Source organism: Marmota flaviventris, chromosome 10 (assembly GCF_047511675.1).
Source record: "Marmota flaviventris isolate mMarFla1 chromosome 10, mMarFla1.hap1, whole genome shotgun sequence".
Classification (NCBI taxonomy): Eukaryota; Metazoa; Chordata; class Mammalia; order Rodentia; family Sciuridae; genus Marmota; species Marmota flaviventris.
In genome coordinates this window covers 52741291-52758533 of record NC_092507.1, presented here as the reverse complement: position 1 = coordinate 52758533, position 17243 = coordinate 52741291, and the positions used below count along the sequence as shown (strand labels likewise).

Here is a 17243-nt window from a genome sequence, read left to right as displayed (position 1 = left end):
GATATACACACATACATATATACATAGTAATTTCTATAGCATACATTTTAAAAATAAGAAATGTAGCCAAGGAGCTAAAAAAGATTAATTTTTTAATTCAAAGACTCATGGTGACTGATGTAGTTTGGTGGTAGAATACAGTGTTCATTCTCTAACACTACCAACCAAATAAAGAAACAAAAAACAGAGATACATTTTAAAAGAGGGTGAGGATGAAGGAATTAAGGAAAAAATTGAGAATGGAAAATGAATAGTAAGAGGGTTGACCCAAGTTCAACTCCCCACAAACTCCCAATTAAAGGGCAGAAATTTTATGACTAGATTTTTAGAAGCAAACAAACAAAAGCAAATAACACCTGCATGCTGTCTATAAGAAATGTATTTTTAACAAAAGAAACACAAGTCAATGCTTGTGAAAAGACACACCATATAAACACCGAGCACACCCAGGAGGGAGCTGTTGTATTAAACACTTCACGGGCAAAACACTTCAAGGACTGAGCATGATTACCAAAGACAAAGAGTCACATTTCGTGATATCCCAACTCACAGTTCATCAAGAAGACACGATCATCTTCAATGTGTATGTATATAAAAATGAAGCCTAAAAACATATCAGGCCAAGAAATGGACAGAATTAAAGGTAAAAATATTCAAGTTCATCATTATAGCTTAAGATTTTCATCCTTCTCTGCAAATGATAGGACTAGACAAAATAAAGATTGGCCCAAACAAGAATGATTTTAATAGCACCAACCACCTTATCCTCATGTGCAATTAAGGAACAATTCAAACTGCTGAATACACACTTGAGTGTGTATATACACCAAGATCGATCATATATTGGGTCATAAACCCTAATCTCAACAAATTAAAAGAGACTGAAAACATACATATTATATTATCTGACTTTGAGGCAATTAAATCAAAAATCAAGAAGGTATCCAAAAGACCCCAAATATTTTGGAAATGGAACAAAACAATCTATGACAAAGGAGAAATCACAAGGAAAATAGAAAATATTTAAAACTGAATGAGAAAGAAAATATATCACATCAAATTTTGTGGGAGGTAACTAAAGCAATGCATAGAGGAACACTTATAGCTTTAAATGCTTTTGTTTAAAAAAAGAAAAAGAAAGGTATCAATGACCTAATGTTCCCACTAAAACCAGAAGAGAAGCAAAGTTGATCTGAAGTACAAGGAAGAAAAGAACATAAATCTGTAAAAGAGAAAACACATAATAGAAAATTAAGGAAGTGGTGGTCAAGTTTGGAAAGTTGGGTTGTCATTAATAAGTTTTCTCCTTTATTTGCTCTCATTCTGTCTTTCTAGCTAAAAGTTTATTCATTTTATTGATCATTTCAAAGAACAAGCGAGCATCTCATGTTCTTGATTTTCCTCTACTGTTCACCATCCTATAGATATTAAGAAGATAATAATATTATAAACACATTTATGACAACAATTTGACATCTTAGATTCAAAGGACAACTCTCTTGGGGAGTTGGGGAGGGTGGGAATTAACTTACCAAAACTGGCAAAGAATGAAACAAAAATCTTAAAAACAAACAAGCAAATAAAATCAAAACTACCAATACCACTGAAACCGACCTATATCTATTTAAAAAGCTGAATGATGGAAAAATCTCATGAAGAAAGCCCCACATCTTGATGGTACTCTGATGAGTTGTACCAAACTAAGGAAGAAATAACCATGAATTTTTTTTTTTTTTTAAGATACTGAGGATGGAACCCTAGGCCTCATGCATGTCAGGCAAACGCTCTACCACTGAGCCACATCCCCAGCCCTAACACCAATCTTACATTTCTTCAGAAAGTAAAGGAGAAGGGATTACTTCCATACTAGTTGTAATATCAATATCAATATCCTATAACCAGAAAGGCTATAAATGATGTGGACAAAAGAAATTGTAGAGCAGGGGAAGGGAAAATCAGGAGTATGAGGAGTGGGATGGGCTCAAGTATTAAACACCGTGATCCTATTCTTGAGATGGTGACATCTGAGAAGACTTGAAGGAGGTGAGAGCCCATGTGGACACATGACATGTTAGCACCAGGGCAAAGGTTCACAAAGATAGCAATGCGACACAGAAGGTAAGGAAGCAAGGGTGGGTTCCTGAAAACCAAGTCAGGAAGAAGGGGAAGAACTGCTAGAGGAATGTCCTCAACCAGCCATCAGGCCTACTTCCTGGGCATGTGGTTCCTGTACCACACTTGTCCATTTCACAAAATTCTGAAGTCCTCGATCATCATTGCTGCTGGAAATTCCGTAGTTTCTGAAACATTAATTGTGAAGATATACCTGGCATTTCATTCATCAAGTCAATTGTTAGCACAATTACTATTGTACTGGAGAAAAAGTCCAAAGGAACTCTTGAAATAAGTCCCAAGAAGCTCTGTATCCTTTGGTTTCCTCTTCACTACTCTGTGTTGTAGGGAGTATATTTTGCTACTCTCTGGGCCATTTGTACAAAAATCTATTTTTCTTGATTCAGATGCCATTTTATGTAGTGTTTATGTGCACATGCAACTTAATTTCTTGAAATATTCAAAACTGGAATCCCTGGGCGGTGTTTCACACAAGAATGTGAGCATGGATTTTTATTTTTCTGAGACTGTTGCCATAGTTTTCTTGGCAGCAAAACTACATATAGTGAAATAATCCAAGATTTAAAACACATTGTTAGGCAATTTAGACCCACACTCTGGGGGTTAACCCAAAAGAAAGAAATAATGGGTAAAAGCAAGGAATGTGTACGCCATAAAGAGTTCTGTGGTAAGAGTCAGGAACCACAGAATGTTTTTATTAGTGTTAATTACTCTGCTTCCTTAACCAGAGATATTAACAACACTTTAGATTTCCTGACACTTTATACAGTATGTGCAAACACAATCCAAAGCTCAACAAGATTTGATTAATAATGGGAGAGAGTAAGAATCCATGGGACTCTAGTTTTCATTAACCCAAAACAGAAATGATAGACAGAGGGGGTTGGGGCAGGAGCTTAGTGGTAAAGTGTTTGCCTATCATGTACCAGGCCCTGGGTTTGATCCCCAGCATAGAGAAGGAGAAGAAATACTGATGGATAGAAAATTTATGTCATTTTAGATTGTTCAAACACGTGGAAAGAATGATTCCCCCCTCGTCTAAAGATTGTAAGCTAAAATTAAGAGCACAAATTAAGAGTCAATAATCTATTTTGAATAGCTAGCCTATTTTTGGTATCTCAAACATATCCTACAAGCAGTTTTAACTGTTTTTATCATTGGTAAAAGGAAGTGGCATGAATGGGGGACAAAATCACTGTGAGGGGCACTGAGACCTCATACAAAGTGAAAGCAAGAAATCTGGAAAGTGAGAGAGTGCCAAACTATGGTTGCAGAGTCTAGGAATAAGGGCACAATCTGGAGACTGAGTTTCTACTTCAATGATCACCCAGGACACCAGGGGGTAGATGTCCAGTCTTCGCTCTGGGAGAAATCAAGAAATATTACTGGAGGGAACAGTGTTATTCTGCCAGATATCAAAATCTGATATAAAAAGTCAGTGGGAGAGCAGGGTACTAGCATGACGAGAGATAAACAGACCAGTGGAACCAAATCAAACTTGCACACACATGGAAACTTGATTAGCAACAGAAACATACCATAAACAGTTAGCATGGACTGTTCAATAGAGAGTGTTAGAATCTTTAAAAACACATATGGAGAAAAGCTGAAATTGAATGTCTACTTCACATCCAACACCAAAATCAATTCTAGGTGGATAAATCTTAAATGAGAGAGGTGAACATTTTATAAGAAAATATAGCAGAACACTTTCATACCTTTGAGAGTAGAAATGAATTTCCTTAACAGAACACAGAGAGCAGAGACAAAAAGGAAAGACAGATGTTTGAAAATTGATTGAAAATTAAAACTTCAATTCTTTAAGATATTATTAAAGTAAGGGGCTGGAGTTGTGGCTCAATGGTAGAGCACTTGGCTAGCCTATGTGAGGTACCAGGCTTAATTTTCAGCACCATATATAGATAAATGAATAAAATAAAAGTCCATCAACAACAAAATAAAAATGTTTTAAAAAGATTTAATAATAAGTAAAAGGACAAGCTAAAAAAATGGAAGAATACATTTATAAAACACATCTACAAGGCAATTTAATATGATAATGACCAGCCACGTATAGCTACTTTAAAGTCAAGTATTAAGTTTTAAATGTAATTACTTGTAGCTATAGATATATTTCAGATGACCCATAGTCACAGTAGCTAGCGGCTGGCTGTACTAGAGAGTATGGAACAGCCTCATCACAGAAAGTTCTCGTTGGATACCACTGATCTAGAAAATACACAGCACTTATAAAATAAACATTTCAGCAACAATAAAAAAAAAAAAACTGATAAAGGTTTTAATAGACATTTGACATAACAACACAAAAAGTCTATAGCTGTGGCTATAGAGCACTTGCCTAGAATTTATATGCCCATGGTTGAATTCCCAACACACACATGCACATGCACACATACATACACCAAAAAAAGGAAAAAAAAAATAAAAAAGAAAAAAAAAATCCATAAAAGCATACTAACATGTAAAAAGTCATTTCAACCTTATTAATAATCATAACAAAACAAACTACACTCATATGATACTCTTTTAGACACTTCAAATTGGCAAAGGATTCAAAATTAGATATATGGAGTAGTACTGAAGAAGATGCAAATTAGCACATTTATAAAAGGGTCTCAGGGAAGTAACCCATGGGAACTGCTGTGGAAGCAGCTGGCATTGTCCAGTCAAGAAGAACACTCAAAACCTCTCTGCTCCAGAGAGGCGACTGAACCTGAACTGAACAGTCAACCTGTCCATACACACACAGATTTAGGGCATTTGGACATAGGTGGTAACTGTAGGCAGATAGGGTGTGGAGGTGGGTCATTGGGGGCATGACTTTGGGGTGCATATTTTGTCCCTGGAGAGCACAGTGTTAGAGTAGTTTCTCCCCCCCCCCCCATAACTCCCTTCCTCCCTCCCTCTCTCCTTCATGGTGGCCATGTACTGACCTGCTTTCTTCCTCACCACACCCTTCTGCCATGATTTTCTGTCTCACCTCAGGCCTTGAACAATGGAGTTGACCATCTATGGACTCACACCTCTGAAACTGTGAATACCAAAGGAAGTTTTGCTACCTCCTTTAAAATTGTTCTTGTCGGGTCTCTTAGACATAGCAGTGAGAAAGCTGACTAAAACAATAACCAAACTGAAAAATAATTTGGGGATGAATAAAACAAATTAAAACACAAAAAGTACAAGGAAATGGCTAACAACAACAACAAAAAAAATCAGAACAAACTTGCCTCTGGGAGAAAGACACCCTTTGGTCACACAAGGGCTTTCTGTTTGTTAATGTTTTATTTCGTTAGCTGGGTAGCAGCTTAGGATGTTCATTTTAATATACTTCTTTTTCTATACCTATATGTTTTATACATAGCTTTACATGTATGAAAAGATTTCCCAAATTTTTAAAAAGCCAGCTTAATTGCTTCCTGGTGTTCTGAAGTTCAAAGGGGACAATAGTGTGAGTGTTGGGGAACATGTTACAGAATGGGAAGTGTAAGAGGTAGGCACTTCCCCACAGATTTCACCCTCACTGCTGTCCAGGATCGTGGAGTCCAGAGTTACGGACAGTTTTTAATTATGTGAAGTTGATATCAGAAATCTGTTTCCTCACTATAAAATGGTGATACCCATAGAATTTTTATCATAATGAACTGATAGCAAATTTTTCATCAGCTATGCAAAAGTAACCATTTAAGGTGGTGGCGGTTGTTGTTATAGTGACTGCGGTGATGAAAAGATCTAGAAACGATGTCAGAAGAGAAGAAATTATTTAGAATCTGAATATATTAAAATTTAGGATAAATAAAAATGATAATTATATACGAATCTCGATATTCTAGATAGGAAAGGGACCTAAGATCCATTTGTTCAGCTTAGACTGGCAAAATTGCAGAGAAGTTAAAGATAAGTATTTTTGTGGGTGGGGTTGTAGCTCAGTGGTAGAGCGCTTGCCTAGCACATGTGAGGCACTGGGTTCAATCCTCAGTACCACATAAAAATAGTTAAATAAAATAAAGATATTGTGTCCATCTACAATTTTTTAAAAAGTGTTTTGTTTTTTTTTTTTTAAGTAAGTATTTCCTGGCTCAGTCTAAGATCGAGCTTTTTAACAAACGGTGAGAAGACAAAAGAACACATGACTACGTGATAATCCCTTACTTGAATTATTTAGATAAAGAGTTCAGCAAAGACTTCTCTTTTGAATGAAAACATACATTTCTAAATTAAATTTTATCAATTTAAAAATACAGGTAACAAAAATTTGTGTCAAACTCATGGCAAAAACTAGCTATCCTACTTAATAGTCCTGACACTGCAGGTAACTTATTTTACTTCTTGGAGCCTCAGTTTCCTCATCTGTGATAGGATAATCTCTTTCCTTCAAGATTACATTGTAAACATCAATGTGATGGTAATACCGAAATGGCTTTCATGCTGGTGTTCTATAAGTGCTAATCAGCTGCTATGATTTCTATATTAAAGGTTTCCAAACATGTTCATAGCTAGACAAGTAAAGCAATGGCATCAGTCTGAGAAAACAAAGCAGCGTTCACAACTAAAAACAGCCAAAATACAAACTTGTATCTGTTACTTTGAGGAAAGAGGCAAAACTGATATCCCTGGATCAGTTTCTTTAAAAGGTTATCAAATGGACTTTGGTCTACAGAAAACTTTCCTCCTGCTTTTTATAGCAATCTTCTCCTCTAAAACCCTCCTAGATTTAATGATCCTAAAATACTTTTTAGCTTGTTGAAATAAAAATAAGAGAGGAATTATGAAAATAAGATTTGGTGCAGCCAACCACATCATATTCATTACAATCTCAAGACATTAGTATTTAAAAATATCTAAAGCTAAGAAAAAGTTATATGCATGGTTACTTTAAATTTAACCTGCAGAAACCAATAAAAATGCCAGTGTCTATGAACAGGAAATGCTGAACTTCAAGATGAAACCACAGTAATTTATTATAAATAAATAACTGTCCTATAAATAACCTCACTCTAATGACACTTGCAAAGCTTGTTCTTCTTGTATAGCACTGAAGTTCAGATCAAGTCAGGCTTTTCTCCATGAATATAATAAGGACAGAAACTTAAAAAGTTAACATTATTTGGCATTTTACCATGGTTATCTTTTTATCCTGTGGAAGCACTTTACCACTGTCTGGTTTTTAGCTTGGTTCTGTCTTTTACTTAAGTTTCAAACCTAGCTTCAAATGACCAGTTGACAGTCACATACTGTAATGAAGTTGGTAGATGAGCTGAAATTAAAACCAACTCCTTTTTCCCACTCTTCATTTCTAGCACAGATCAATTATTTATGACCATGTTCACCAACACTGTTTTAATTTAGGAGGCAGTCCATTTGAAGCCAGCTATAAATAAAGTAAATAGAATCTGGCCTCAAAGCTTCATGACTCCACAGAGCAATGAAAGAAGATGGGAGAAAAGAAGCAAAGAGAAAATACTAGAAAAGAAGAAAGAACAAAAGAAGCCAACATCTAATGAGCTGCCTCTACGCCAGTACCTTCCACACAGATGATTCCATTTCATTCTCAGTTAATTTGACATCATTTAATTCTCCAACCTCATAAAGTTAGATTTTATGATCCCCTTATTTAAGATTGGGAAACTATGATTCAAAAAAGAAAATTTGTTTACCAGGGCCACAGAGTAAATAGTAAGAGCAGAATTTCATGTGGGGTTTGTCTGATTCCAAAGCATGGCACTTATTTTCTACAGTAGATGAAATATTTTTTTAATAGTTTAGAGATGTTAAAGACAAAAGAGATTAAATATTTCCAAGATATAACACAAACAGAAGAAAACCTTCCACATAATCATTGCGCTGAAATTCAAGTAGGAGGTGTTCATCCTTATGCATGAAATGTCCACAAAAGCATATAATGAGAGTGACAGGGAACCTCTGGTGGATATTGTGAGGAAAGAGTAACAAAGCACGGCTAAAAGTCAGGCAAAGTTGGGCAATGCCAAGTGCTCTACTGCTCTTACCTGCTGTACTTCGCTTTCTCCATTTGAGATCTTCTCAGTGTAAACAAAGGAGTTGAATATCCGCTGCAACAAAAAGAGAAAAAAAACAAACCAACATTAGATTTTCTAAATAAGACATCATTTTCTGTGTGTGAGTAATTTATTACATACAAGATAAACAGAATCAAGTAGAAAAAAAACTTAATTAAAATACAGTAATTTTACAGAGAAGAACCCAAATACCAGCCAAAGTCAATCACGCTTACATAAGCATTACCCAGGCACTTCTGTAGTGAAATAAACCAGATGTTACACTATATTTTTTCATTTTCAAAAAATACATTTAATTATAGATTTCCGGAGCCCATGCCATTTTATCCGACTGGTATAATCTGACAAAGTTGTGTTTCTCATTTAAATCCTGCACTCCCTGAATGCTGTAATTGTTTACAGACACTAAAATCTAATGCAATAAAGTTCTTTAAAAAGGATTCTTTCCACATTCTCTCATGGCCCCATCCAGCCAATACCTACCCAATATTACCTACCTATCACCTTCGTTACTCAAGCACCCCCTTGGGAGAGTAACATAATGGGGCTTGCCAACTATGTGTGGCCTTAAGAGAAGATCCAGTTCTCACATGCCAGGAAACACGACAGCCTTGCCAAGATGTTAGGCCGAGCCACGGCACACAACACACACATTCTTCCAGCAGCCCCTGCCTACCTCACACCTACCTACTCCTCTGCACACTGCCTGCAGCTAACATGTCTTCACAGACTTAGGACCTGACCAATCCGTAGCTTTAACCGGGCAATCCCAAGAGATGAAAGTACAACCAACTGAAAAAGGAGAATCCAAGTAATAGGCCTCTATGGGAGGCACAAAAAGAGATCAGCAACCTCATCCTCTATCTTAAAGCTTTAAAGATACCACTGAACTCTCCAGATGAGTAAGGAGTCAGATCTGAAGTTGTCAGCCAAAATATCCTTTTTCCTTTCTATCCTGTTGCCAAGAGTTTGTCAGCATCTCGGATGGCTTCCCAGGCAGCCTTACACACCTGCATGGCTGTGGTGAGGAAGATAAGTGCCAAGTTCATCAAGCTCTGTACAATCTAAACAGAATGCAAATGAAGAAAGATCAAGCTGTCGGGGCTGGGAGGGGGAGGGGGAATACAAGGTGGAGAGAAGCAAATAAACTTAGGAAAGACAGGAATGGAATCACAGCTTGGAAAACTATAATTGAGAATCGTCATGGTGCCACCCATCATTTTCTAGTGGGCCACTCATTCATTCAACAGATTGTACATTTCTTTTCTGAAAATGACTCTGTTGATAGGATTTTATTATAGATTTCTTGAAATATTCATAATAAGAATGCTGGCTAATACTTATTGAATGCATATCTGGAATGGACATCTAGGCACATTACACATCTACTTACTTATTTCAGTCTTCAAAACACATCTGTGATAGGTGCTATTGTCTCCATTATAGAGATGAGGAAAGAAGTGTATTTATTAGAAGCCTAGTGCAATGCACATAGTCTGCCTTGTGTGCATATTTTCCAGATCTGGTTCTCTGTCTTAGAATTTCCTAGCTTGTTGCTTTATACAGATAAAAATTAGTCCTATTGGGAGCTAACATTATTTATGGTAGATCAACAATCCCTATGTGTATTCCAAAATTCCAAATGCTCTGAAAAATCAAGTTTTATGTAATATATTTGTTAGCAAAATATGGCATATCCTGGACTTACCTGATAATAAAAGCTAATGAGAACTGATGTGTATTTATAGCCCAACAAAATCACAAAGTCATTCATTTTGATGCACACACCCGCTAATGCACTTAATTATATGGTTCTACTCCAGATCTCAATGGGTATCAGGATTCTGAATCATAAAACATATCTCATTTTGAAAAAGGAATTATGAACCTATACGCCTGCACTCCCAATTTTCTGGAGGCTGGTCTTATGTCATTACCACTCAGACTCCCAGAAAATATTCAATATTTTTATAAAATTTGATTTTCAAAATTGTTTGGCACCAAGAGTAACATAGTTCATGTAGTGATTGGTGAAGTAGTGATTAATGATTACATTCATCTTGATAAATATAATCAATTTCTTTTTTTATTTTTTTTATGGCAGTGACATCCCAATGAACACAGTACCTGTCCTAACTTGGAAGGTGGTCCTCCTGGAAGTTACTAGTAAGTGAGGCCTGGATTGCTTCCAGGAAGCAAACCAGATCCACTGCTCAAGCCAATACCCACAAGGGCCAAATCAGATACTTCATCTCCTTTTGTTAAAAGAAAGATGAACTACTCAGTAGTACTAAAGAATACACGCTGGGAATGGGTCCATGTGGTTGTTCCAAATTCTATTTTACTTATTATCTTAACAGTAATGATGACTAATATTTTTATGTAGATCCTTTCATGGCTTGTAAACATTTTTATATTCTCTACACCTAATAAATGTGGTTGAGTAAATGAAAAATTTAAAAGCAATTAAGAAGTCCAAGATGAGAGCACCACCCTCTAATCACCCAGCAATGAAAAATAACATGTTAGGGTCATAGTTTGGTGCTATCACCAAAGCAAATAAATTCTGTCCCTTCTCCTTCCCCATGCTTCAGTGTTGGAGTTTAGTTTAAGTTTCAGAAGTTTAGGGAGAAGCCAGGACAACTAGACATGTTCCAACCAGCCATAGTGGGTACAAGGTTAAAATGTCAGCCTTATGGATGTGCACAAGATCTCAGGATACAGAGTGAATTTCCACTGTGCTCTAGGTCAAGGGACAGTAATCGTCTTTCTTAAAACACGCTTACTAAGCTCAGCTCTCAAAAACTTAGCACTTTCATAGTTCACACTTTCACATGAATTATTGCATTTGCTCCTCACAACTGTATGTGGTAGGCAGGGCAGGGATCAGAAACCAAACTTCACAGGTTCAAAGAGCTACAGCTCAAAGGTTAGAAAATATATCCCAGGTTAAAAAAAAAATTGAAGTGCTGAGTTCTGAACCAAGGTCTTCGGTTAAAAATGGGCATTGCTTTTAGCTGAACTATTAAAATTTTTATTTATAATGCCTTTTTGTTCAGTATACTCTAGGAATCCTAATGCCTGTATGTAGAACAGAAAATGAAGATTTGATTTCCTTATACCTATTTTATTTTAAGCAAGGTATAATGTCAAGAAGCAATTAAAAAGTCCCAGACAAAGGTTTTAGTTTTTTATTCTTTTTATTGCTATGTGAATTATAGACGAAACAGAATGTGAGTGGGGTTTTGTAGTGTGGTAGGGGTAATGTGAAATCCAGGAATTCAAAATTATATAACCTAGCCTACATTTTAGTGATCTTGAGGCTATTATAGACCTGGTTGTTAGAGGACTAAAAAATGAAAATGGAAAGGAAGAGTTTTCCTAAAACATGAAAATGATGAGTAATCCCAACAGGTCAGATTCTTCAGTCCTCTCTGATGATTCACTCCCACTAACGGGGGTCAGGGAAGGGGCGGCAGGTAGGTATTCTGCACTCTATTCCAAGATGTTACTTTCCCTATTCAAACTTCCTGAAGAACCAAAAAGAATCCCGAAACTTGAGCTCTTAATTTGCACAGAACCCGTGGGGAGTCAAAACTGTCCTTGGTTTACAAATCCCTAGAAGTAAAGCCAAAGATTCTGCCCACCACTGCCCATTCATTGCTCCTGTTTTAAACAGTTCTCAAATATTAAAAGTAAAAATGGTTTATTGTATGGTAAAAATATCACTAAAATAGATGTGTAGTTTTAAAGTGGAAATCTTTCTAATAATGAATGAATTTCTAATAATAAATCCTCATTACTGATTTCCATAATTAAAAGAAAACAATAAATGTCTTATTCTTATGTTCATGAGAACTGAATATTCTGATCTGAAGACAAAACTGACCTTTCTCTCATTAATGCAAACACTTTGGAAAACTGGAAGTATCTTCTAAAGTTAATTAAATGCACATATTCTGACCCAGCAATTCCCAACCTTGGTAAATATCCAGCAGAATGTGGTCATATATTCATCAAAGTACAAAAATGTTCATAGCAGCACTATTCATAACAGCTCCAACCTAGGAAATACCCAAGTCCTATTAGCAACAGGAAAACAAATTGTGATCTATTCAATACACTCACATAATAGGATATTCAGCAATGAGGATGAACAATTGCCACATTCATCAACATGATGAATCTCACAAAATAGTATCGAGTGAAAGAAACCAGACAGTAGAATACAGAGTGTATAATTCCACTTATGTCAAATTCAAAACCAAAAAAGCTAATTTATCCTCTTGGAAATCTGGATAGGGATTACTCTTTGTGGAGAATGAATAGAACAGCACATGAAGGGGCTTTTGGAACACTGAAATGATCCAATGCTCCATCTGGGTACTGGCTCCTGGACTGTGTGAGAATTTATTTAGCTGTACACTTAACTTTGTACACATTTTATAATTACACTAGACTTCAACAAATGTACTTTTAACATACACGCTAGGCAGTCTAAAATATACTCCACTCAAATACTATCATATATTTTTAAAACTGAATTTTAAAAAAGAAAAAAATTAAAAAAAAAAACAAAAACTATTAACTGGCTATTATTAAGTACTCAAAGAAAAACATAAACTGTCTCCCTAATCCCAATGGAACTGAGGCTGTACTGACTGAAGAGTCACCTGGCAATTTAGAGGTAAGGTCTCTTGAGCCTTTCCTGAGGCTACATATTAATTGCTCCATCAATCTTTAAGTATGTAACATTACTTATTCCATCCAACAGTACTGAACAAACCTGACTTTCAGCGAGGAAAAAAAAAAAGGTATTCTTACATGAGTTTTATCCAACCTGAATGTTCTAAAGGTATATAACACAATTTAATCAAGATTACCCTTGGTACTTTCTATTCATTTCTTAAGCTCTGCCTCCACCCCTTCCCAAAAGATGATGGTCAACTCAAATGAAGTTAAAAAATTAAAGAGAAAAATAGTAACGAATGTATATAGTTCCTCTTACTTTTACTTTAAGGAGGGGTCAGGGAGACAAACATTCTGTCCTGTGGGTGGAGTGGGAACTGTAGCCTGCTTCCCTCTACCTCCTGAAGGCTGTCCCTTGCCCTTCCCCATCCTCATTGCCCACTCTGCTGATACACCCTCCCATCCACCATCTCTTCCCCTCCCAAATCTATTTAATTGAGCCTGCCTAACAGATGGCAAGAGAATCTCACTTTGCTGGAACAGGAACAATTACATGAGTGTTTAATAAGACGATCAGTCCAGACAGTCAGTCCCACCTCCACTCCACTAATAGCTCTGCCAAATTTTAACTAGATATTTAAATGAATGCTACAGCAAAATACCGTAGCGAGGAAATAAATACCTCGACAAGCTAACGACATTCTGTTGATCTCCCTCCCTGATCCTCACTAAGAAAATGTGGTCTGAGTTTTTATTCCAAAGTGTATTCTCTTGCTGTTATGGGTCTCTGTGGCCAGCCCATATGGCTGGCAGTTCACTAATAGCTTCATTCTGCTCTGGATTTGTTCCTATGATTCTAGGCATTGTGGCCAAAGGGGAGAAAAATAGAGGTCACCATTGTTATCTCAAGAAGTTGGCCAGCGCTAACCACTAAAAGAGAAAGACTGTCATTTAAACAAACTCAAAAAAAAAAAAATCACTGGAAATGGAATTAAAAGGAACTTAATTGAAGTGTTTCAAGAAAGAAAACATGCATGGCTTTATTTTCCTCTATATGTACCCCATGAATAGTCTTTTACCAGGTTTTAAAGCACCACCCCCTGCCTAGATTAGACACTGTCTGATTTTTACCAGACTATTTAACCTCACTTAATTACACATATGGAAGGCCCAGAAGAAATGACGTTCTCCAAGGAAGCGAATCACTGTGCATTCTGAGGTCACAATCTGTTCCTATAAATCTTGGTCATTTTTTAAATCTCTGAACTTGTTAATTCTGGATACAGGTGGTTCAAGATAATAGTTTGGTAAGAGTATTGGAAAGGTTACCACTAAAAAGAAAAAACTGAAAGTAACCAAAATATCCAACAACAGGGAATTGATTATTTTTCAGCCAATCAAAAGCATATTTTGTAGCTATTAAATGCATGTCTTTAATAATTTTTGTTCTTGTTTATATTTTTAAATCAGTATTTAAATGTCCTAATTATATGTTTGTGTCCGTGTGCTACACATAATAATGTTATGTATATGACAAGGGGCAGGAATGTATTCAGGTGCTTTACAACACACTTTCACAATATTTACAACATTCAAAACATTCACAGCAATCCTTCATAGTAGTAACCAAGTCCTCAGAACTAAGGTTCTGAGTGTTTAACTTGTCCAAAGTTGACCATTAGTAAGTATGTGGCCAGGTCTGGATGCAAAGGCAGCTTTAATCTAACATTTATGTACAGTCCTCCATGCAAAGATCATTCTAATAGAGAAAAACTTATGGAAACTAGAGACATTGGCCAAAATAGTAATAGGGCTTGCCTGTGCATGGAGACTCTAAACTCTTATTTTCTTTCCTTCTTCCCCCATCTCAAAACTGAACACATACTTCCCTTATAACAGATAGACCATTTTTCAAAGATCTATCAAATTCAGAACATGGCCTACATTCTGAGATATAAGTAGATTTTAGAAAGAAGCATTTGCACTGGATCACCACCGCAAGAACTTGTGGAGGAGAAAGTAAATGCAGGTGCTTATATTTGATCCTCACCATAAAAATTAGATCTTGAATGTCACAGTGCCAGGAAAGAAAGAGGGCTATTCCAATTTTGTAATGAAGGAAAATGCTTAGTTACTGAAAACCATGGCAGAGGAAGAGGCCTACACTGGGAGTTTAAAACAAAACTAATCAGTGACAACAATGGATGACCTTGTACAAATCAACTGTATTCCAGGTACACACGTCCCAGCTCCCACAGACTTCCTTATTTTGTTTTAAGGTTGCTATAAATAATGCCCATAGCTAATACTTACATAGATCTTACATCTGTCAGACGGTAGGTTTTATGTATATATATGAACTCATCCATTTCATAAATGTAAAGATGAATTTATACAGTGTTTTCAAAATATCACACATGTATCACATACACCTTTATTATAGTTATTATTTTATCATATTTAACCTTGAAGAATAGTCTCTTAGGCTGGGGTGTAGCTCAGTGGTAGAGTTCACCTAGCATGTATGAGGTACTCAGTTCGATTCTCAGCACCACAAATTAATTAAAGGTTCATTGACAACTAAAAATAATTTTTAAAAAATAAGCTCTTTAATGACAGTCATTCTTTGATAGTTGCAGATATGAGGAAACCAAAAATACCTGCATAGATATTTACCAACTTAAGTCCCACATCTCAGTTGGAGATGGTGGTGATGGTAATTTCTCCTTTCCATAAACTTCTGTAGCAAAGACTACCTATGCCACAATTAAACATATTCACTATAGAAAATTTAAATATACATGAAGGAGAAAAAACCTGATGCCTGACTGCTCAGGAAAAAAAAATAATATTATTTATTTTTACTTTATTTCCTTCAAGTGTTTTGGATTTCTAGGTTCTAGCCTTATAAGTTTTTTGAAAACTGGTCCATACCATGATTCTTTAATGCTCTGTATTGCACATAGTAAGTATGAAAAGCATGTGTGTACCCATTAATCTACACATTAAATCACACGGATCATTATTATATTTTGGTTGGTTATTCAACCAGCTAGCAAAAAGGGAAAAGTCCATGTGATGAACATCATTATCCAAAGTACATGTATGAAGACTCAAATTGGATGTCAACATACTTTATATACAAACAGAGATATGAAAAATTGTGGTATATATGTGTAATAAGAATTTTAATGAAAAAAAAAACAATGTTCATGTTTAAAGACATGAATTGCCATGAACATACTTTATATACAAAGATATGAAAATTTGTGCTCTATATATGTAATAAGAATTGTAATGCATTCTGCTGTCGTGTATTTTAAAAAATGAAATCAATTAAAAAAAGAAAGAGAAAAACAAGATAAAAAAATCTATTAACTCTCTTTGTATTATCAAAGTCCTTTCCCCAATTTCTTCCTTCCCAGTCCCTTTAGGCTCTAACACATATACACGCGCATGCACACACACACACACACACACACACAGCCACTTGGATACTTGAAATTATGAATTCCTTAGTCTGATGGCCTTTAACACCCTTCAAACCAACATGAGCTCTGAATAGTAAGAAAGCATGTGGCAGAGTCACAAGTTGGTGATAAGTGTCACCTTTACAAAGGGCTGTCTGTTTTGGGCCACTCTATTCCTCAAAAGAAAAAGAAACAGCCTGCACTCTGATTTAGCAGGGAAAATCTAAGGCAATCATCTCAGCAAGCAAAGTTTCTAGTCTTGATCATTTGATTTCCTGTTGGAGCATTCAAAAGCTGGAGAGGGGGTAAAAAGCGGGAGAGGGGGTAGGCAAACATGAACACAGAGAACAAAGGCAAGCAAAACAAGCCAGAAATACTTCCTCAAATGCAAATGCAATAAAGCTTCTGAAGGGTTACTGGGGTTTTTGTTGTTGTTGTTGTTATTGTTGTTTTGGTTTTCAAAGGGAGAAAGAGGGGTGGGAAAGGCAAGTAAATCAGTTCCACATGTTAGAAAGATTCAGCTGAGCCAATGTAACTTGACTATAAGCAACATTCATGACAATGCACACGGCAACCTCTCAGAAATGGAAAGTCAAGTTGCCCAAATGCTTTGCAGATGGTGCCAAATTTCCACTCCCCTACTTTTACTCTCCTGAATTCAAATTCCTTCCCTTACACCTCCAGATCTCCACTGAGACAAATTTTGACTCACCTTGAAAGAAAAAAAAAAATTTAAAGGAGGTATTTAATGCTTGCACATTTATTTTCTGGGGGTAGTACTTATTTGTACTAGCCTTCAATATTCAGTTTTCTGTGTATGTAAAAACCCACCCAAATGCACAGGTCCCTGGGAATCTATTCATTAAGGACAAAGGGAATGGAAACACTGAACTAT

General features: G+C 36.1%; 1 protein-coding gene across 1 annotated transcript in view; it reads right to left on the bottom strand.

Moving 5' to 3' along the window:
- The window catches only part of Cachd1 (cache domain containing 1), a 203922-nt gene that overhangs the window by 117443 nt on the left and 69236 nt on the right, over positions 1-17243 (bottom strand). The window contains exon 2 of the mRNA XM_027949549.2: positions 8160-8222. Within this exon, the coding sequence (XP_027805350.2) occupies positions 8160-8222 (63 nt within the window). The remainder of the gene's footprint in view (positions 1-8159; positions 8223-17243) is intronic.